Genomic DNA, 23,995 nt, shown 5'->3' with positions numbered 1-23,995 from the left:
CAAGTTAGAAATTGTAAGTATAAATAAACCTACTTAATTATATAATACGTGTTGCACAGTCTGAAACAGCAAATCTACCAACTTCTTTACATGTTGGTAGAAGAGGAAGTTTGCCCATTTGGAGAGGGGAGAGGGCCAAACCTTTAGGTTTACACTTTGTTAGTGGAAATGGTTCGGCTGTGTTTCACACAATGGCAGGATCATTCATGCTTGCAGCGACCATCAGAGGCTCAGCCATGGGGTCAGACCATGCTGCTCAGGACTTCACTCCTTCTTTGCAGGTTGTGAAAACTGGCCAAAGATGGCCCAACCTCCCTGGGTCCCAGCTTCACTGCTGGGCTGTCTTCAGCAGGAAAAGGCTTCTCCTTATCTCCAGCCTGAGCCTCTCCTGTGTCAGCTTGTGCTGCTGCCTCTTGCCCTCCTGCCATACACCCCTGTGAAGAGCCTGACTGCATCTCCTGCATTCCGTCCCATCAGTGCTAGGCATGCTGTTGGGTGCCCCCAAAGTCATCCCTCCTCCCAGCTGAACCAGCCCTGGTCCCACAACCTTTCCTTGCAAGGCAAAGGCTCCAGCACCACTGCCTCAGTGGCCTCCTCTCACCTTCCACCGTGTTGGTGGTGTTTCTGTGTTGGGGACACAAACTGGAGGCAGTGCCGAGATGGGTTCTGACAAGCACCAAGCAGAGGGGACAGTCCCTACCCTCCCCTGGCTCTCAGGGCTGTGACCTGCTCACGAGCCTCTAGGCACTGCTGGCACTTGTTGCTGCCCAAGCAACACAGGTGGCCCTGGCTCAGCTTGCTGCCCTCTAGTGCCCAGGGCCATAACCCAGAGCTATTTCACAGCCCTAGCCTCATGGCTGCAGGGCTCTGACTTTCAGTGACAGGGCTTAGCAGTTAGCATTTGTAGTGACTGTATTTCATGAGGCTGCTGTTAACCCATTACTCCAGAGTGTCTGAGTCCCTCCTAGTGGCAGCCCTGCTCTTGAGTGTCAGCTGCTTCCCCAATTGGTTGTCATCTGCAAACCTTAAGAATAGGAGTATGTTCTGTCTTCTCATCCAGGTCACTGATAGAGATGTTAAGCAAACCTTCATATTGTGGGTTTACTAATGTAAATGCCAATGCTTATCTTTACATTTTTGAACAGTGGTAACAAAAATTGGCAGCCCTGTCTAGCACAATTAGGTAGTAGTAGATTCTGGGCTGGAGATAAAAGAGAACTAGTGTAAGAATATTCAGTCTGCTGAAGAGGATCTTTGAAGACACAGGAAAAATAAATAGCGGGTATTCTCTGAAAGACCTTGTTATCCTCCTGGAGAACACAACTGATACAACTATAGTTGTATTGAAATAGAAGCATGAGCTATGTTCTGTGTTTACATTTATTAGGTGCAAGAGGGTATCCATGTCTGGACAATGTATTGGTTCTTTAGCGTGTTTGCAAATAAAACATCAAGATTGTATTCTGGAAAACTTCATGTGCCACTGCTTTAATATTAATTGTATCAGGTCAATTGTCAATGGACAAGTTCTACCCACAAGTATAATAAATTGATATGATGCCAGCAGAGACTTTGGGAGATGGTGAGGGGTGGTTAAAGAGGTAAAAATAGGAAAGGTCCCTTTTGTTTCTTTTTTTTCTGTGCCTTCTAATTTTAGATTTCTTGAGTTAACAAAAGCAAAAATGTTGCCTAATTGTAAACAATGAAACAATTCATTGTAAACAATGAATGTTGATCTGGAGCAACTGTGATAGCTTATGTAGTTTCAAACTGTGTAAGTATATATGTGGGGTGGTAGATCTATGACTCCTATGCATCAGCGGTGGCATGATCAATGAAATTGATCAAATTATTTTCCTGAATATATGAGTGTAGTCATTCTTAAAATGCTTTGCGTCTTTGTCTTTTATCTTCTGGAGGCTACAGATTGCTTGTTTTTTTCTTGTGTTTTTTAACTTTTTTTCTTTTTTCTTCTTAATTTTCCCAATTTTCTTGCAAGAAATGGGTCCCTTTTTTTGAAGCTATCGCTGTTTTGTGCTTCCCTGTATCGGCTCTCTGTCCTGTTTGGGGCTGGACTAGAGTTCCTGTTGGTTTGGCAGCAGGAGGAGTGCTGCAGCACACTGAGACCCCAGGGGCTCCCCAGGTCCCAGTGCCCTCACCTGTGTGTGGGGGTGGGGGGAGCACAGCTGGAGGGCTGGGCCCGGATTGGCCAATAGTCCATGTCATGTGACATTGTGCTCACTATATAAAGGCAGGAGTGGGCTAGGAGGGGCTGCCACTTCTGGGAGTGTGGCTGTGGGGCCTTTGTGTTCAGGATTGCCAGCTGGGATCAGGCAGGTGTCGGTCGGTCGGTCGGGGGGGGGGGTGGTGAGCAGCTGTATGGTACATTACCCGCTGATACTGCTGTCCGTGTATTGTTCTGTTACTGTTATTAAACTGTTTTTATCTCAACCCGCGAGTCTCCCTTTGCCCCTCCGATTCCCTCCCCATTCCCAAGTGGGGGGAGGGTGGGTGAGTGACTGCGGGGCGTTTAGCTGCTGAGTAGGCTCAAATTAGGAGGCTCAAACAATGACACTGACCTAGTTTGATCAACTTGGCAGAGATGATGTAATAGCATTGTCTGCCTTGTTACTGAAAGTCTCTGTGGAGGGCTTACATCTCCCAGGATTGAAAGGCCTATTATACTTTTATGAAGTGCTGTACACTGGGTTTTGACTGTTGTAGAAGCCATGGAAAGCTATCTCTCACTTCCAAGTATAAGTAGAATAGACAACCAAATGAATTCACGAAACATTAACTCACTTGTAACTTCCATGCTTTAAGTGGACAAAAGCATTTACAGGATAATTCATGGGTCTTGCACTTACTTATAGGTCAAAACAATTAATACTTCTAGGTTATGACCGTCTTCAAGAAAAAATAAAAGTAACTGGTCACTGAATTTCCCTGAGGCAACAGGTCAGGCGAAATAAAGTTCATGTCCTTCAAAATGAATGAGATGCCATATTAATGTAAGATGCTGAGTGGTATCTTTAAGAAAAGCACTCTAAAATGGTGGACTTTTGCTTACATGCTTTTAAGTAATGGTGTAAATCACTTGATTTCTGTGCACCTCAAAACCCAGATCTCGCATTAATTTTTCTCCAAGCAAAAGTCATGGGATGTGTGATTCCACTGACTTAAACTACTGAACATGATTATTTTTTTCTCATTTGCATAAACAAATTTGTATATTTGTATTTGTGTATTTGTATTTTTAAAGCAAATTTGTATATTACAAATAGTACATCCTTCTGAAGGTAAAAGTGCAGACTCACCTGGCACCTGCATGCTGCCATATTCAGTATAGACTTGTCTATATGTTTGTCTCTTGCTACAGACTCCTTATATTATTGCTTGGATGCTCACAACTTCCCTTTTCCCTCACACATAAATCTCATGACACTCCAAATGCAAACTAGGCAGAGATACTTGCTACAGCCAATGTTCTTTGGTCTTTCAGGCTAAGAACCTATTTTCTTGTTTAAAATGAAATGCTAGCAGTCTGCCAGTATATTCTCATGGTTACCCTTCCCCATATGCATTCCATCCTTCATGTGGCAGAGGTCTGACTGGTTATCCAGCAGTTCACTGGGAGAGAACTGAGAGAGTATGCAGGCAACATTTAATAGTTGAATTTTCTTTCATAAAAGGAAAAAAGCCTTATAGATGTTCCTTAAAGAGGAGTTGCCACTTTTAACAAAAATAGTAAAATTCTTAACATTATTTCAAATGCATATGTCTATTAATGATACAGTTTGAGGTTTCGGATTTAGAGGATGCAAGGAATACATCATTTTTAGAGCAGTAATGATTCTTTTTAGCAGCAGAGATGTCCTTTTAGTCTGTTTTCTGTAATATTAATTTGGAAGTACAAGCAGCAGTGCTTATGTAACAAGGCAACACTTTCCTTGAAGACAGTTGATCTATTAATGAGTCAAGAGAAAGAATCATTCTGAGAGGGGTGCAATTTTTAGAGAAATAAATCTAAGTAAAAATGCATGTTTTGCCAAAAAACCCACTGTGTTCTCTTGAGGTTTTTTCAAGTCTTTTTGTTTTTACTATTTAACAGTTGAGAAACGTCTTTTCAGTCACTTGAGATGCTTGCATAATGCCTGTTCTGAAAGCTATGCTCCTAATCCATGTAATGGAGATGAAATCATGGGGATTTTCGTCTATTTTCTATCCTCTCTCTTTCCTTGCAAGTCCTCTGTGTCAGTTGGAATTGTTGGCTTCTACCCAGAGCCAAACTTAGGTATAATGCTGTTCTAGGAAATGGATTATCTTTAATCTTGTGCTTTTCATAATTAAGTAGTTGAATTTTCTTAAACTATATATAATTTTACTTTCAAGCAAATAATTTTAAAGAATTGTAAAAGTTTTTATATTGCCTTGTGAGTTTTGGGGTTTAAATAGGAATAACAGTTGTTGAGGACAACTGGATTTTTGTTGTTACTCTTAGTGCTTTCAGTGGTGAATGAACTTGTTCTTCACCATAAAACGATGTGGGGTGTAGCAGCTGAGGACCACACAAAGAAGTTCATTTGTCTGATGCTGAGTGAGTATAATTCATTTGCAGTGCTGCAGAAATGTTGTAGTAATGGTTCATTCTTCCTAGAGTTCTAGCAGATATCTCATAGCTCTTACTGAAAGTGCTATTTGAAATTTTCTGCAGCGCATTGTGGGGAACCTCACCAGCCTGTTCTGAGGCTGCTGTATGAAGGTTTTCTTAGATTAACCAGCAAAGTATTGAAGCTACAACAGGTAGCTTGGTGTGGATCTGTTTGAGGCAATATTATTCCAGCTTTGTTGATGGGCTCCTTTCATTCAGGAAAATGAAGAAGTAGGAGACAGACAACAGCTTTTTGGTAGTGGTTCTTTCCTGCAGAAACTCCACTTTGCATTAATAAGGAGATTGTGTTGATCTGGAGCAACTGTGATAGCTTATGTAGTTTCAAACTGTGTAAGTATATATGTGGGGTGGTAGATCTATGACTCCTATGCATCAGCGGTGGCATGATGTGCATTTGTAAAAATAGGCAATAAGAGAAGACCAGCTTCCATGGAACATTTTGAGGCTATTCATCATGCTTTCTGTACTGGAATCTAAAAAGTAAAGTTTTGTATTTTTAAAGTGGGTTGTTCTTGTTGGCTACATGAGTATTCCAAGCTGCCAACATGTTGGTTGTATGTGTTGTCTTCGACAGGTCAGGTTTTTGTAAGGAGACTGTGAAAGACAACTTGTGACACGGGACGTGACAGAAACTTCTGAATCAGTTGTTGTTAGGTTTATGTACAGCTATTACAATTTCATAATTTTTCCCAAATTGCTCTAAAAGGGACAGCGGAAAAAGGTTCTCAGTTATATTAAGAAAATTGGTGGTGCATAGTTGTTGTTCCCTGATCTCCTTTGTTCAGCAGTGCATGGAACTACATAAACTAAATATATGGCATTTTTCATTCCATAGCACTCAGTTGTCTTGAGTAGCAAATTAGAATGCTCTTAGAAGGCGTCTGCAGCTCAGGTATTATGGAAACTGGTCACTTCAGGTTGGTCGAGCAGGTAGGATCATTCCTACTGAATAATATGGATACCAATGGATTTCCTCTGCCCACTGTTTTGTTTTGAAAAATAAGTTTTCCTTTGCACTTGCCCAGGAAGCCATCTTTTATTTAAAGCAACTGGTAGACAAAGGTTTTAAATACCAGCTCAACAGCTGAAGGCTAGTGAAGTTTGGTGAACTGGAGGCAAGATACCACTACCAGCAGATCAATTTGAATGCTTGTATGCATAATGCTCTATTATCATATATGACAAAGGGAGAAAAATCTTTCTCCAGGGGTTGACTGGTGAGAAAAGTGTTGGGGGCAGGGGAGAAGCTGTCTTATACATCTGTCCATATCTTCAGTGGAAGATAGCTTATGTACACTTGTTCTTTTGCTCTGTGGTAGGAGCTGTTTACAATAGTAGATAATACTGGCGTGATATTCATGTGATATTTGTACACTCCAATATGATTTAGTCTTGCATTGTTTTAATACATTTTTCTTAGATGTGCTGTTAGGATGAGATCTTGTTAAACCTTGTTTTGGTGTTATCATCTCTTCCCTATGTTGAGCTAAACCTTTATGGAATGCCTTATTAGTGGTGGTATAGGAAATCTCCCCGTTACAGTGTAAACCAGAAGAAAGCAAAATTAAGAAAGGTAATTTTCTCTTGTCCAAGTTTAGACTTGTGTGTTAAGTAGCTGCCACACTGATGCTCATTTTCCTTTCACAGAGAAAGTGAGATGGAGCATGGCTTCTATCTCTGATGTGTGTTGCTAAAATAACTCTTCTCCCAGAACTGTTCATTAACTGCAGTCTTTGGTGTCATTTGCTCTGAAAGCTGGTTGAAGTACATCTACCAGCCTGTGTGTTTCTGTGTTTGTCTAGTGGGAGGCAGTTACCCACTGCAGAACTTGCTGTAATTTTGTCAGTTGAGCTCTTTCAGTAAACTTAAACTGAATGTATAGCTGTCTCTTTCCTAAATTTAGCCAAAAAGGAAATACATCTCAATTTCAAAAGGTGTTTGCAATGGAGGGGCTTTTTACATAGCTAATCTTAGCTCTTGTGGTTTGAGCCCAGAGGGCAACTGAGCTCATTGCAGCCAGTTGCTCAACCCTTCCCCCTCAGAAATGGGAAGGAGAAAATAAAGCAAAAAGCTCTGGAATTGAGATAAGGACAGGGAGGGATGGGTCACGCATTAGGGTCATCCTTAGGGGAAGAAAAGAGAATATCAATTCCATTCAAACACTAACAACAACATTTAACAGACAGAGTAGGACAGTGAGAAGCATTACCACATCTTAAAAACACCTTCCCCCACCCCTCCCTTCTTCCTGAGCTCAGTTTTGCTCCTGATTTCTCTACCTCCTCTCCCCAAGCAGTTCAGGGGGTAGGGAATGGGGGCTTCCAGACAGTCCTGCCACTCCTTCCTTCTCAGGGGGAGGACTCCTCCATTCTTCCCCTGCTCCAGCATGGTTTCCCTCTCATGGGAGACAGTCCTCCTGAAACTTCCTCTGATGTGAGTCCTTCCCATGGGCTGCAGCCCTTCCTGAGCTGCTTCAGTATCGGTCCCTCCCACATGTTGCAGCCCTCCCAGTGACAAATTGCCCCAGCACAGGCTGCCCTTAGAGTCACGTCCTTTTTCAGGTACAGCCTCCTGCTCCGGGCTGCAGGTTGGCATCTGCACCACTGTGGACCTCCAGAGGTGGAAGCAGGGGCTGCCCTGCGGTCTCATCACGGGCTTTAGGGGAGTCTTTGCTCTGATGCCCCTCCACCCTTTCCTTCTCCTTCCTTCCCCTGACCTCAGTGTTTGCATAGGTGTCCTCATCGCAACTCCCCCTCACAACTCCAACTCCTCCTCCCAGGTTCCCCTTCTTAAATATGTTATGGCAGAGGTACAGCCTCCACTGCTGATTGGCTCAGCCCTGACCAGAGGTGTGTCTGACTTGGAGCCAGGGAAGCTTCAAGAAGCTTCTCAGAAGGACTACTGTTGTAGCCCCCTCCTCTGCTACCAAAAACCCTACCACAAACACAAGCCCATCACATTGGCAAAGAAAATAAATATTTTGGAAGAGTTCCTGAAGAGTTACTTAATGTTAATATTAACTTTATTATTTGAGAGGGAGGAGGATGAAAGTGATTTTTTTTTTTCTGATAAAGGGGACTTGTATGAAGACCATGCCCTTTTGCTGACAGAGATCAGGTTGGAAGAGAGGTGTGTTTTATTGTAGAGGCCAAAAGCTTAATTTTGCATGAGATTTTCTTGGTCTTTTGTCGTCTTTACAGATGGTAAAGTAGGTAGTCAGAACTGAAGTTCTGTCTTACTGCATATATTGTTAATCACATTAAAATTTTGAATCTATAGTTGCCATTTTGATAGGGTTTACAATGAAATAACAGGCTGCAGGATTCAATACACTGAAATTTTTAGGACTCACAGTTTAGACTGTCCAGATTTTGTCTTCTACAAATTATATGGGATTTATTTTCTCTCTGTGTGGAACTAGATTTGCCAAATCTGCAAGGTCTCAGATGGTACTAATGCTGTTTATCCCTGCCCTGTAGATCTTTGTGTAGACAGTCATCCTGCTTCTAGATACACAGTCTGTAATACCAGATGGTTAATAGTCCAAATACTTGCCCAGAAACTGCGATATCTCAGAAGTCCATACCCTTTTTTAAATGTCAGCTTTCTAAGAATGTCCATGTGTAATGATAACTATATAAGTATTTCCAAACTGGAATACTTCTGAATTTAAAAAGAAAAAAAAAAAAGTATACAGGGGTTGAACCTCACTTTATTTTAGTGAGCCAGACTTTTATGCTTCAGGGAGAAAATGGCAGCTTCCAACCCTGGGAGAAAGAATCCTTCTCAGAATTTTTTTGTTTCTTTGCTTTTAATTTCAAGGCAGGGCAAATCCTGGTACTCCTGACTATATTTCTCTTCCACATGGATGTGCATCTTTTTTTCTTATGAGTACATGAACAAAACTACTCTGTGTCAATAAAATACTTGCTTAAACGCGATAATTAATGGGTAACCTTATGTATACTTTTTCTGAAAGATGATTTGATTTTGATGGAGTTGGTATTTTCTATGAAGTTAGTGGGTTTGAAACATTGCAATGAGTTTAATTTAAAGAACAGTCTTATTTAACCACCTATTTGACTCAGTCTGTGAGAGGAAATAGCGAGAGAGACGTGCATTTTCTCTGCCTATTGTGCAGGTCTATGATATACACATGTGGCTACAGATTTTCATTGTCCTTGTTGCTGATTTTTCTTTGTTAGCTTGTTCCTTCTCTTGCATTTAGCTGGGCTGAATTCAGCCAAAGCCCTTGGCAAGTTTAGGTTAAAAGTATTTGTCAGGCTAAAAGAAATCACTTATTGTGATTCACAATAGCTAATGGCTATCAACGTTAGCATGATTACAAGAAGGATGTCATTGCTTTTGCCCAGCTGATTTTTCAGAGTTCTGTCTCCTGGCAGGCCCTGGTTTAGGTGTCTATGAAATGGAAATGAGGATTTGGGAAGAAAATTTGTGAGATCTTACTTTCACAAAATGTTTGAATACATCAATAAGTTCTAAAGATTTTTTTTTTTATTGTTGTTAATGCATGAACCTATGGTCAAGGAAAGAGAACAATTTTATTGCCTTCTTCTTCCACCTTTGGATTCTGGCAGTAGTGTTGAAAGGTAATGCTCTATTTACAAGCCAATAAAAGTAATCTTTATTACCTAGACATGTGCCTTAATATTCTCCAGGTTAACACATGATCTTTTGAACAAAGTTGTCTGTAACAAGATTCATTTGGAGCAGTGTTTCAATAAAAAATTAAAAAAAAAAAAGAAAAGAAAAAATTGAAATCCTGTCTTGAAGAAGCTGTAGGCAGTACATATCAACTTGACATGGAGAGGTAAAATGTGCAGTATACATATCTATAACCTAGATGTCCCAATTTTGCACTTCCTATTACTCCTTTAACATAAGGTGCACAAAGCATATCATGAGTCAGTCACTCCCTGTCCCCAATATTAGAAGATGTTTTGGTCCTGTGAAGAGGCAAGGGTGACCAGACAGGGCATCCACAAAACCAAATGTGACTTCTTGCATGGGAACCTGTGGAAAGAGAGATATGTTTCCTTGCAGGTTTCCTCTCCAGATTTTCAGAGCTTGCCAGACAGCAGGTAAGCTGTCTCTGGCATTTTGGGGTTTGAAACAATTGATAAATGAATAGCTGTGGTAGGAAGCAGTAAAATCGAGGCACAGCTGCACTGGAGCAGAAGACGGGAGCTAGCCGAGTTTCTCTCAGATGGAAGGCATAATCTTCACATGTTTGGTAGCTGTTCTGTGATGGCTGATTTATCTGTGGTCTCTGGAAATTATCTGTTTGTACTTAAGAGTCTTTAAAATCAAGAAAGGAAACTAGACCCTTTTTGTAGCAAAAATGCTGCTTTCTCACCAGCCATCCAGTTTACTGTATTCCAGAAAAAGCAGAATCTTGAGGAGCTATACTGCTTTCACATTAAAACCTCAGGCTGTTTTTACAGTGTACCTCTGCGGCCAGTTAACCTTGGCTAAGGGCTAAACTCTCACTCAGAGACCTGGTCACTCACTCTGCCTCCTCAGTAGCACAGGGCATGAAGACAGGGTTAGAAGGCTCATGGGTCAACATAAAGACAGGAAAATTGCTCACCAGTTAATGTCATGGGCAAAATAGGCTTGACTTGGGGAAAATTAATTTATTTTTTTGCAAATTAAAATAGATTTGGGTAATGAGAAACAAATAAACAAACAAAACAAAAATGAAAACACCACCCCGTGACACCACCTTCCCATGCTCAACTTCACTCTTTGTTCAGGACTTGCTTATTTCTTCCACCTTCCTGAGTGGCACAGGGGGTTGGGGGAATGGCATTTGCAGTCAATCTATAACATCTCCTCTCTGCTGCTTCTCCCTCCTCACACTTTCCCCTGCTCCAGTATGGGGGCTCTCTGTGGGCTGAAGGGAAGTACCTTTTCCAGCACCTGGAGCACCTCTTTCTGTCCTCCTTTGACCTTGGTGTTCACACTGTGGTTTCTCAGTTTTCTTTTTTTTTCCTCACATCCTCTGTATGTGCAGTGTTTTGACCTTTCTTGTGCCTGTTTTCCATGAGGCACCACCATCTTGCCTGAGGGGCTCAGACATGTGGGTCCATTGGAACCAGCCGGATCCATCTGTCTGGCACAGTGGAGTCACTGGTCTCTCTTCACCTCTGCTACCCAAACCTTGTCACTTATACCCATTACAGTTTTCCTTCACTTCACTTTAGTTGAAAGTGAAGACTGCTGCACATACATATTTATGGGATGTCAGCAGCCTGCAGGACCTTTTACTGCAGGTGGGATGATCTTTCATGTGTCCTAGACATTTCTCAGGACAAGAGAAAGAGCGCTAAAGACTCAGGTGCTATAGTGTGTAGCAGCCATAATAGGATGAGTTATGCCATTTTCTGAGGGGCTTGCATTGTATTTGCATGGAAACTGAAACATGTGATTTGCTTATTAAATAGAGGATGACAGTGTGGTTTCATTAAATCATCCCCTGTTGAGAAGAAACATGGACACTGTTGGAGAAGTTTTATTTTCCTACCAATGTGATTTGCTAGTTCTTAGTCAGGTGAGACTCCCTCTGTTTCTGTTGATAATGTTTGGCTGACATGATTTTCCTCTTATAACAGATCATGGTAATGTCAGATGGCACATCGTTCTTTTCAGGACAGAGCCTTTATCTCCCCAACCTGCCCAGTAACTCCCTGTCTTTTTCCGAAGTGAAGAAGAAATCATCTCATGGGCCAAAGGTGAGACTTAATTTCTATAAGATACTTGAGCCAATGGTGCTTTCCCTGGGAATTAACTTGAGAAAAAAAATACTGCTAAGTGTTTTTGCAATCTCATGACATAGTCCAGTGATAATAGGTGTTGATGTTTCTTCGTTGTGAACCTACTGTTCACCACATGAAAATAATGCAGAACAAGGATGGCTGTGAGAACAGGTGCCAATGAAGGTACTGCTTTTCTGGTTTTTGTACTTGTACAATTGTTTTCTTCCTTTCCCAGAAGGAAATCTAATAGTCTGTTGTAGTATTAGGGGATTCTGGTGATGGCAGTGTGATCTACAGAAATGTAAAGAATATGAGAAAATACTATAATAATTGTTTCATTTATTAAGTATTTTAGAATACTTTCAAAGATAATTGTGTAAAGTGAAACTTGAAGTTGTGTTCTCTAGAATTTTTACTTTTGTTTCAATTTCAAGCGTTAATTCTTTACTAGGTGTTTCAATGACTGCAGTGTATCATCAGTCTGTAAGACATCAAATTGAATCCCCAACCTAGAACATGGTAAAAAGGATAGTAAAATGTACCTTTTGAGTAATACAAATGGACCTTTCCGAACATCAGATAATTTCTTCAGTTTGACAAAATGAATGAATGGTGTGGGAGAATAAAGAACATCTTGTTGTTTATTCAAATAAGAAATAAAACAAAACAACTTGCTTCATAAATGAATTGACATATGTGCCTTTTCTCCATTGTTAAATTGTTTGGGTTTGGATTTTCTTTCTTAGCATCTTGTGAATTTGAAATATGTTGCTTAATCTTGCAGCTTATGTATTGCAAGGGGCAATACCCATTTTTATCAATGACTTTCATGTTCTGTAGCTGTGCGAAATCTTGTATCTCGTAAGAATTGCGAGGTAATGAACTATGGGTATGCCTAAGTGTGTCTACAGCAGTAATGATACATAGAGAGGGGGGGGAAAAAAGTTCTTTGAGGTGTTTCTGCCTGGTATGCATTGTACCCGAGTGCCTCACAATCTCTGATTCAGGTCTTCTTGCAACATTTAAAGGATATATGGATGTATGATTATTTTTATTTTCCTAATGAGGAGCTGAGGTAGATTGAATCTGAGGATTAGACTGAAGGCATTTACTTTGGAATGCTAAAATGACTGCTTTAATGCCTAAAAGGAAGGCACCTGGCTAAACCAAGTGCTGCAGCAAGGTGCTGAAGATAATTGTCCAACTGTTTAGACTGGGACACATCTCGATCTACTTGGATACTGAAGATGAGTTACTTAGACACTTTCCATCTATAATAGGGGTTCTTGTGAGGTTGTGTAGCTCTCTAGAGTTTAGTTTCCAATCACTTCTCCAAATTTGGCTGTGAAGTTAATTCACCCATGTCTTGCATTACATGCCAAAGCAGGCATACTGTGACTTGGCCTGAATAAGCAAGCCAAACAGCTGCAGGGCTTCAGGGAGCTACTGACAGGATATCAAGTCCTACACTAATACTCCATCTAGTAACTGCACACCATGATAAGAATGTATCTCCAGTGTAAATTTTTTCATAAGCAAATACTAACCTGGGATGTCATTTTCTGAACCATATTCAGACAATTAACTTTTGTCTGGTGTATAAACCTGACAATCGTGAAGTGTGGTTGGGGTGAAGCAGGGTGAAGGGAGTGTTGCATGTTTTCTGCACATGTCCTTATCAATGAACATTTGAAATCTTTAATTTTTGCTGAAGAAACCCAACCACCTGCTGTGAGTTTGACACGTATCAGGAAGTTAAGAAGTCAGTAGGCAGGTTAAGTGTGCATTACATCTCAGGACTGTGTTCAATATCTGTAAAACTGTTACCTGTGAATGCTTTTTAGGTATTTGGTTTCAAAGTAGCGATATTCAGCAGCAATGTTATCTATTTGAAATAATAATTTTTTCAATCTTTTATGCTGTTCATTGGAGTTTTTAATAGTGGGAAGAAATCTTACATCAATACAACTGTTTCTTGCCAGTCAGTGTGAATATTCAATTTTTCCCCTTCCCTCAGCAATCTCTGTCTCCTCCTGTCCAACTGAAAACACACACTAATGAGCAACTGTTCTTGTCTCTCATAAAGGAAGAATTGTAAATACCTGCCTTACTGAGGATCATCAGCAGTTTTTGAGAAATGGAAACATGAAGTAACCTTGGTTTTAGTACAACAAAAAAAGTTTGTATTTTTTATTATAAATCCTGTTGCTGGAGTTTCTGTTGTGGTTTGGGGGCAGGAGAGCTACAGCCAATGTGTAAACAAATTTTTGTTTTTGTCATTTGGAATAACTCCTTTGATGGAACAACTTCAGTGTCCTAATTTCATTTAAATATGCCTCTAGAATAGAAGCTGTATAAGGGTCTTAGTTCTTGGGTGTAAGCTGTCTGTACCAAAACTGTGGGTGCATGTACTCCAGGTGTCTGTCCTGGATGATTTGGGGATTTTTCTGCTGCAGCAACAGCCCTTTGATGTGCTTGGCTTGGTTTTGGTTTGCTTTGTGTCTGTGAATACCAAAATAAACTTTGAGGTTAGTTTTAAACTCTGAGTATGGAAAACCAGAACCTAAGAATATTTGTGTACCCATTTGCCGCTACAAAGCACCATATAGACTTTCTGGTTAAGGGAAAATTGCAGTCAAGACAATAAAACCAGTGCAACAAAGTAGTACTGTTGGTTTAGCATTCACTTATAAAAAAATACAATGCAGTATGAAATAAGAGAGAAGTGTCAGTTTGCTTTCTGTCACATCCTCTTTAGAAATATATATTTAAAAAATACAGATATATTTCTGAATTTCCATGATTTTTTGTTTAATTTAACAGAGATGCTATTAGCAAGACCTGTTATTGTGATTCTAAAACAAAGCTTTAGTCTTGGAAATAAAGAAGACAGGCAGAAAAGCATGAAACCTTACTTCATTAATTTTTTCAGAATATAAAAAAATCTGCAGGCTAGCTACAGATTCTTGTGTTGCTTTTAAATCAGTTGTATTACTGTGCCTGTTTGTATTATGTAAATACTACATGCACAGAATACATGGAAACAGCTTGATTAGTTTTGTTGGGATGATTATGTCTTTTGGAATGAGCTGTAGTGTCAGCTACAGTGAAATGAGGTTTACTTTATAAACAAAAAAAAAGAAAAGCTCATATTCCCTTGTGTGACCAGAAAAAAAAAAAAACAAAACAAAACAAAAAAACCCCAATTGTTTTATGCTCTCCCTTTTGGCTTTCTCTGTCAAACCAGTGAGCCTTGTAATTTTCCACCTGCTTCTAATTCTCCTGATGTCATTGGTCATAATAGTTTGATGGGCTGGACAAGCTGAAAGCTTTGTCAATGTGTGATACAGTAGTAATCTGTAAGAAGAACTAGCAGCAAGTAAATTCATCTCTAGCATGTGTCTAGTAAATGGAAAAATACCATAGTATTTGTGGAAGCTTTCAAAATGCTGGAGTTTGGGGGGGTTTCTTGTTTTGCTTTGTTTTGGTTTGGTTTGTTTTTCCAGCCAAATCAGTTAGTGTTTTTATTCAATAATAAACACATTTATATTCATCAGAAATCTGAATTTCCTTGAGTGAGCATCATGGTTTGAGCTCAGAGGGCAACTGAGCACCATGCAGCCACTCACTTCGCCCTTCCCCCCAGCGCTAAGAAGGAGAAAATAAGGTAGGCTTGGGATTCGAGATAGGACAGGGAGGGGAGAGTCACCTATTATGGTCACTGACAAAAGGAAGACTCATTAGGGGAAGAAATAAAAGAGCATAAATTTAATACAGACATTAACAACAACAGTTAACAGACAGAGTAGGACAGTGAGAGGTGTTAACACATCTTGAAAACACCTCTCCTCACCCCTCCCTTCTTTCGCATCTCAGCTTTGCTCCTGATACCTCTACCTCCACCCCCAGAAGTGCAGGGGCAGGAAATGGGAGGTGCAGTCCGTGCTACCACTTTTTCCATCTTTGGTGCGGGAAGGAACTTCTGGAACTTGTTCCCCCTGCTCCATCGTGGTCCCCCTCTCACAGGAGACAGTCCTCCACAAACTTTCTCCAACTTGAGTCCCTCTCACAGGCCGCAGCATCTCCCCAGCTGCTTCAGCCTGGGACACCAACTTTCTCTGATTTGAGTCCCTCTCACGAGCTGCAGCCCTTCCCAGGCTGCTCCAGTGTGGGACACCCCCACATACTGCAATCCTCCCAGCACCGAACTACAGCAGCGGGGACTGCTTTTTCCAACAGGGTCCTGGCCTCCTTCAGGCTTAAGCACTTGAGACAATGTGCAGCCTCCCACAGACCACAGGTCAGTCTCTGCTCCACCATAGACCTCATGGGTGGTGGGGGGCCACCCTGCCATATCACCACAGGATACCAGGCGTCTCTGCTCTGGCACACCTTTACCCCCCACCCCCTTTCCTCCTCTGTTCTTCCACTGACCTCGGTGTTCACATAGATGTTGCAACTCCTCCTCCCAAGTCCAACTCCTCCTCCCAGGCCCCTTCTTAAATACATTACCACAGACGCTCAGCCAATTGTTTCAGCCTTGGTGCAAACATGGGTCCAACTTGGAGCCAGGGGTGCTTTGAGATGCTTCTCACAGGGGCCACAACTGTAGCCTCCTCCCCTGCTACCAAAAACCCTACCACTTACTCAAAACCAGGACAGCAAGTAATCCCTTCTAGATATCTTCTTCTTCTTTTCCTCTTAAGAGCTGGAGGAATTGGCTTAAGATGGACACATTGTTTCAGTAGACATAATATTCGAAAAAATACTTTTTTATTACAAATTAAAATAATGCATGTTTTTATGATCACTAAATTTGTAGGCTAAACCCAGAGTACAGTAGACTAGCATGGCCTTGCCAGTGTGCTCAGTTTAATGATTAAATAAAATTCAATGAACTACCCCTCCATCCCCACAACTGCTTCATCTGCTAATTAGGTTCCTAATGTCTGTCAGCAACTGGAGAGGTTTGAAATAGTTTCTGGAGGATACTGATATTCAAACTCATGTTCAACCAAATTGGGAATTACATTTTGTTGTGTGAAATCAGATTCCGACCCTGCAAGATATAGAGTTCAACACTATTTTTTGCCTTGTAGTTACAAAAGTGTTTTAATCTGCAAATGTGTTACCTGTTGAGCAGCTGCCACAGTCCATTTGGAGCTCTTAAATTTGCCGGGCAATGTAGTCTGTGATTTAAACTTTATTTCATGAGCTCGTTAAGAAATACAACAAACAAACAAGGCAAACAGGGCTCAGTCCCCTTCACCTAGACTAGTCTATCAGGTGAATTCTCTTACTCACCACTGAAGCCATACATCAGGCCTTAGCATGAGCTGTGTTAGCCAAAATCTGAACAGGATTTGAATGCAACAGCCACAGCATCACAGTCTTTCTCTGTTGGTGAAACCTTAGATTTTTATTATGCTTTCCAAAATATTTATTTTTAAATATCTGTTAGCACTCCTTTATGAAAGGGGTTATATATCTTTAAGTACTGTATGTACATGGTGTTACCTGGCTTAAGAAAACAAAACATCTGCAGGTATTTTAGCATGCATATAATCCTCTGTATTATTCTTTTGATGTTTGTTATGCAGCGTGTCAAAGTCTAAGATTCACTTGGGTTGCTCCCATATTTGATGAATACACAAATGTAAGCTATAGTGTATAAATACATTACCTGTCAAAACCCCATGATCTCAATTTTACATATGAACTTGAGAAAAGACTGATTTATTTGTCCCTCTTCACAGAAATACATTATTCACTCTTATTTCTTACTACACTTCTTAAGGTGGGAAGGAAGAGAAATATTTAAACACACCATTAGATTTTCATAAATAAGAAAATGGATTGAAAGTACATTCCAATTTTCAGTAAGATCTGTCCTCTACATGATGTGAATATTTAGCCATATTTCATCCCCACCAGCCTTCCACATTCATCATTAGCTTTGATATAATTTTACCAATTAATATATTTGGGGTCTTTTCTGTCTTACAAATTTTATGTTCCTCTCACTGTTTCCTATAACTGATTGTTGGCTTCTGTTAGGGTCATTGCATAATCTTAGGAAATATGAAAAAATACTTTTTTTTTACTTTGAGAATGAATGCATATATAAAAGCAATGGGTTGGCTGTCTTAATGAAAGAGTAGCTCTCAGAGAGCATGGCAGGAGTGCATATAAATATGTCTATATCATAAGTATGTCATATACTTGTACTATTATTTCTATGAAAACATCAGTTTCCATTTTACAGAAAGATGAAAGAAGTCTGGTTTTAAAATTGAAAAGACAAGAAAGATCTCAAGTCCCTATTGGTTTTAATACTACTGCATGCCAGGACCTACATTTCAGTTCTCATCTATTGGAAAACCACTAAAATGAGTTGTGTCTCTCCTTTTGGAGCAATTAAAAATATGTGGTAAGGAGACCACTGAGAAATGTAAGGACTCCATCTAGTTTAACAATGGCCCATATTTTATTCCTCCCCTGGACAATACAATTCTGGCATGACAAAATGAGATGTGAGGATAAAAGCATTAATAATCAGTTCATATGTCAACCTTTGGGGCTGGTCTTGCATCAAACAAAATATGGAACTTATTTTTATATTTATTTTAAAAAAACTCACCAGGAAAGGAGTTTTGGCTCAAGTAAAACATCCCAAAGAGTGATTAGTGCTTTTTAAATTTTTCTTTCTTAATTACTGGCTTAGGAAGTGAGGAAGTGTCTTACTTTCAGATATTAAAATGTCATCATAATATTGTTCATTGTTGGTCCTTCTGCCCATTGTTAATGTTGATGCATATATACTATATGTATAGTTAGATTTCCAAATCTGACTCAAAAATACATTTGCAATGCTGATGTAAGAAACATCTTAACAAAAAGCACAATTGAATAGTATGTGCAGCACTGTGTTTCCCTAATTAGTTAAGATAATGAGAAGGGAGAAACAGTTCAAAGTAATTATTTTTAATTCATGTTTTCCACCTGTTGCTACAGAGGAGAAGGGAGATACTGGTCTTTTTGTACATTAAATACTGGCTTAACACATCCTGACAGGACAAGTTGTAAGCAGTTACCTGCCAATGAGGAGCACACAGGTAGATGTGTTCACAGTCTTAATTTCTCCTCTTGTTGACACAACTTTCATTAAACAGTAATTCTGCTTTGTTTTATTTGGTGAGGTTTTTTCTGAGCAGTTCTACTAACTGTATTTTTTAAACTAGTCAGCCTCCATGGAGGTTGAGGTTGGCCATGTCCTGCTTTGGTCCTCCAGTTTCCAGTACTGTTGCTATCCTGTCTACCTTGTGAGTAAAACAATGGTTAAGTAAGGGGGAAGAAAAGCTGAATATGTTTTTCCCTCTGCAGTTTTGTAAATCTGTGGTGGTGAACAGCTGAGCCCCACACAGCCACTTGCTCACTCCTCCCTAGTGGGATGAGGGAGAGAATCGGAAGTGATAAAACTCACAGGTTGAGATAAAGACGGTTTAATAGAGAAAGCAAAAGCCACACATGCAAGCAAAGCAAACCAAGGAATTAATTCACCACTTCCCATGGGCAGGCAGATGCTCAACCATCCCCAGGACAGCCGGGCTCCACTGCACATAACGATGACTTGGGAAGACAAACACCGTCACTCCAAACGTCCACCCACTTCCTTCTTCCCCCTGCTTTATATGCTGAGCATGATGTCATGTGGTATGGGATATCCCTTTGGTCAGTTGGGGTCAGCTCTCCTGGCTGTGTCCCTTCCCAACTCCTTGTGCACGCCCGGCCTCCTCACTGGTGGTGTGAGGAACAGAGAAGGGCTTGACGCTGTGTGAATGTGGCTCGGCAACATCTAAAACATCAGTGTGCTATCAACACTGTTTTGATCACGAATTCAAAACATAGCCCCATATTAGCTACTGTGAAGAAAATTAACTCTGTCCCAGCAAAACCAGTGCAAGGGTCAAAAAAGAAAAGCAAATATGCTTAGCAGTGTAGAATATGAGGTGTGAATAGCTGGAAGATATAACAGAGCTGGGGATTTGTACATTAATTTTATACAGATGAAAGCATATCCAGTCTTACACAGATGAGAGAATTTTGGGCATCGCTTTTTTCTGCAGCTTGCAAAAGATTTGGATGAATAACAAACCAAATTATTGAAAGTCAAACCCAGAAGTACATTTGTAATATTTATACTGACTAGCACCCTTTTCAGTAGTTCCTAATTTCTAATAATGCTTTCTTTGCATAAAAATTATATTGGAAGAACACTTTATTGGTAAGTATTGTTCATCATCCTCTCTTTCAACCTAAGAATTTCATTAAAACTCTGATTCTAGAACTGTGTATTGGGACACCGTTAACTAAATATATTCCAATTTCTGAAAAATACTGTAATGTTTTTGTCCTAAAGAGGAGTAATTAAAGACTTGAGCTATAGGATGTAGTTGCCAACAAGTAAGGTGTGAGCATAGGAATCTTTGGCATGCTGTAAGTGTATAGTCCATATAATTTCCTTAAAGCTATTCCCATACTGCTAGTCATGAATTTGATCATTTAAGAGTTGGAGGGTGTGATACTGACATGCCATGTAGCACTTACGGAATATCCTGCTTTCAAGAAGGGTTGATTTCCTAGCTTCATTGGCTAACAGTCTTGCAGTTTATCATCAGGAATATAACTTCACATACTTTTTATTTTTCTAGGTTAGAATGGGTTCTTTTTTGTGTTATTTCGGCTTGATATTTTTAATGAAGTCCTATTCAGTATAAATCTCTATCTACCGTTAGGGTTTTTACAAATTTCACAATACATCAGGTTTCATGCTTGACTTTTTTTTTCAGGGTTTTAGTATTTTTGGTTTTTCAATCTCTATTTTAGGTAAAGGGAAAGGAAATTAATGGGTATATGCAATACATTTGTTTAAATGTTTCTTTCTAAAAGTTTCTCTGATGCTAGGCAGTTGTTTTGCCAATTGACAGGTTTAACACAAAGCACACAGACACCAAGCTAAAGAAATAGGCTATTTTCCTTTAGTTTAAACCAGCAGAAGGAATAAGCAAGGTAATGCACCATCATTACTACATAAAGCTAGCTATAGTGATTAAGAAAGATACATCACCAATTGCCCTCATACTTTACCATCACCCTGACCCATGCATCAGCTGGGGAGCCCCGTCACAGCGAAGGGTCAGAGAGCCTTTCCTGGCAATTGGGAAGTCCTACGCAGGGCGTCCGCTCGTAGGTGAGGTCTCCGTCTGTGCTGTGAGAGGGTCCGGCTTTTATACAGTTTAACAAACAAATCTATACGAAAGGCACAGGAGATAGCTGGTAGATTGACATGCCTCACTCAGGCGTGTCTGGATCTGGCCAGGATCTGGGCACGTCTGAGGAGTCTCTGTTTTTCTTTACATTGGGGATTTATAGTTACTTCCTATTGTTTACTTATAGTTCCCAGGGATTGTTCCCAGGGTTGCATTTTCATGCTGGTAAGATGCTGGTTGCTTCATGCTGCTGATAAGATGCTGATTGCTGGTCGGGGAATTCACTCAGAAGTCAACCTTGGTTTGAGGCCTATTGTTTGGGCCTTTTTTTGTTTCAGTTGGTCCTGTGACTTAGGAGTGAAGATCACGACCCTTTTGGAAGAGCCCAACATGTTCGCTCTATCCGTTTGATATGATACCATACATAACAATTATATAAAGTAATAATAATAATGATAACTAACAATATTACAAGAGGATGTATTAAGAAATTCAACACTTGGGTTGCAGAGGATGAATATCCAGTAAAGATGTCCCACCAGTGGTGTGCAGTCTCCCTCTCCATCTGGCCAGCTAACGACATTAGTTGATTCTTCGTGATTGCAGTCTGTATCACAGAGTCTGACAGAGTTTTATTTCGTCATTCTAGGTGTCGTCGCAAATGTTCTGATTGTTCCATGATGGTTTTCAGTGGAGTCAGGGATAAGCTGATTCCATTAAGTCCTAAGCTTTGGGGATGCCAGTACATGTTTAGTTGTTCTTCATGCTTTGAATAAAAAGTATACATCTCTCAGTGCCAGATGAGATAGAATACATTTCTGAGGCATCCCGAAAATGGAGCAGTTACTTTATACATTTCTATAATGTTTTAATCATTTGTTACTATATAAACACGCTTAGCACTAATTTCTACAAACATATCAAAGCTTTTGGTCAAGATTGTCCATTTACACAGATTCACTGAATGTTCCAATAAACTGAGTACTGAAAGTAACATTGGCTATGATAGAGGCAGAATTGGCTTTGCATTGGAAATCATCCTGTTGTCTTGTCTTGGTTGCATTTTTCCATTGCCACCTAAGCGGTGTCCCTCGTGGACCTTCCAATGGCCATCCTGGGGTAAAAGCCTTTCCCAAATGGACCATGATGATACACAGGCAAATCCATTTTAGCAGAATCTAAAAGATAGAATCTTAAGACATCTAGTTATTCTCGCAGATAACATTTAGTTGCAGGAACATATTCCCATTTTTCCTGTCCAGATTTCATGATTAAAACAGTATTGTCTTTTCCTGTGGCTATTACTTCAGCTAGTTCAGGAGGCCCGCTTGAACTCTGGACCCATACTTTAGCTCCGTTATTGAAATTAGTTGATCCAAACCCTTTATCTCCACGAACAGTGGTGACTTGAGGTGGATCCCCTTTTTTCACAATTGCTTTCAAAACTGACAATATCAATAGTTGTGCTATTCTGTCGTGGGGATGAATAATCAAATCTTGTTCACCATTGTTTAATAGAATTACTTTAATTTCTCCTTGATAATCTACATCAGTCACTCCTCCCATGACATGAATACTTTTCAAGGCTAGGCTCGAACGAGCAGTTATCAAACCAAAGTGTCCTGGAGGAATTTTAATTCCTATCCCAGTATTGATAACTTTCACCTGGTTTTGGTTTATCCTGATCAATTCCAATGCATAGAGATCTAGCCCTGCAGCCTCTGGAGTGGCCCGGTAAGGGGCCATCACACCAGGAACAATTTCCCAGTAAGTCAAAGTCTCACTTACTGTCAGAGGTTTTGTTTGTAAATTGGGTGTAGTCATGCGCATCAAAGGGGTTTCCATTTCCCCAATGGGCCTATTGTTAAGGATATGTAGCGCATCTGTGGGATGAGTTTTCCATCGGGATAGGTTCCCATCTCCTAACTTCTTCAACTGCTCTTTCAACAACCCATTCTTTTGTTCAATCAATCCTGCAGCTTGTGTATAGTACGGTATATGAAAAACCCACTGAATATTTTGCTGCTCAGCACACTGTTGAACAAATTTGTTTTGAAAAAGAGACCCATTATCAGTTTGAATCTGCAATAGAATTCCATAGTACAAAATGATTATGCCTATAGTACAGATAGTACTATGATGAGTAGCTTTCTTACAAGGATGGGCAATCAGATATCCAGAATATGTATCTACAGCAGTGCAGACATATTTACACCCTAGGTCCTGGGGTGAAGGTCCAATATAATCCATTTGCCAAATTTGTCCTGGCAGTTTTCCTCTTCCCGGTCGTCTTTCACAATATTAGGCACTGGACGTTTGTGAGTATGTTGGCACACGAGGCACTGGGCGATTATAGTTTTGATCATATCAAGTGACATTGTTATGCTCCTGGGCCCACCTGTAAGTGGCTTTCTCTCCAAGGTGCCCACACTTTTGGTGTGCCCATTTTGCCAAGCCTTCATGATCATCTTTCTGAGGGAATTCTAATCCAGCTTGGGAAATCTTTGCCTGGTTGTCTACAACAGAGTTATAAAGTCGTTCTAAAGCGTTCACATTACTATGAGCATCAACATGAAACACAGATACCTTAGTCTTCTCTACTATTTCCCAAATATCCTTCCACAATTCCTTTCCCCAGACTTCTTTGGAGTATATTTTCCAATCTTTGGCTACCCATGTTGGCAGCCAAGTAGCTAACCCATTAGCTACTGACCAGGAGTCAGTATATAAATGTCATTCTCCTAGATCTTGTTTCAAGGCCATATAAGCTGCATGTAATTCAGCATACTGGCTGCTTTTCCCTTCTCCTGTAGTTTCTAAAAATTCTTCTAGATGGGGATAGTAAGCTACTGCTTTCCAAAACCTCTTCCCTCCTATATACTTAGCTGATCCATCAGTGAACCAAGCATGTTCCTTTTCAGAGGGTGTCAATTGGTCAAAAGCTTTTCCCCATCGTACTGGGGATTCCCGTTCAACTGTCAAATCAGGGTTCATTTCTTGATCACTTGTGGGGGTAGTAGCTACTCTCCTGAATATTCCATTTCCACTTTATGATACTCAATTCTTGAGCATGCCCAATTCGATGGGTTTTAGGAGAGCTTTTAACCCATTGCATGATAGGAATTTCAGGACGAAGGGACACTTCATGTCCTATTGTAAGCTGCTCTGTTTCTACCAACGCCCAATAACATGCTAGTAGTTGTCTCTCAAAAGGTGTGTAATTGTTTCCTGCCTCTGGCAGCTTTTGTCCCCAAAAACCTAAGGGAACCTTTTTC

General features: G+C 40.3%; 1 protein-coding gene across 3 annotated transcripts in view; it reads left to right on the top strand.

Annotated features, from left to right (window-relative positions):
- Window positions 1-23,995, top strand: part of MLLT3 (MLLT3 super elongation complex subunit) — a 151,925-nt gene that overhangs the window by 84,161 nt on the left and 43,769 nt on the right. For all 3 annotated transcript variants that reach the window (XM_042804792.1, XM_042804793.1, XM_042804791.1), the window contains one exon: window positions 11,308-11,427. In XM_042804792.1, the coding sequence (XP_042660726.1) occupies window positions 11,308-11,427 (120 nt within the window). The remainder of the gene's footprint in view (window positions 1-11,307; window positions 11,428-23,995) is intronic.

This window comes from Tyto alba, unplaced genomic scaffold, assembly GCF_018691265.1.
Source record: "Tyto alba isolate M040663 unplaced genomic scaffold, T.alba_DEE_v4.0 Super-Scaffold_42, whole genome shotgun sequence".
Taxonomy (NCBI): Eukaryota; Metazoa; Chordata; class Aves; order Strigiformes; family Tytonidae; genus Tyto; species Tyto alba.
This window is presented reverse-complemented; position numbering and strand designations above follow the sequence as displayed.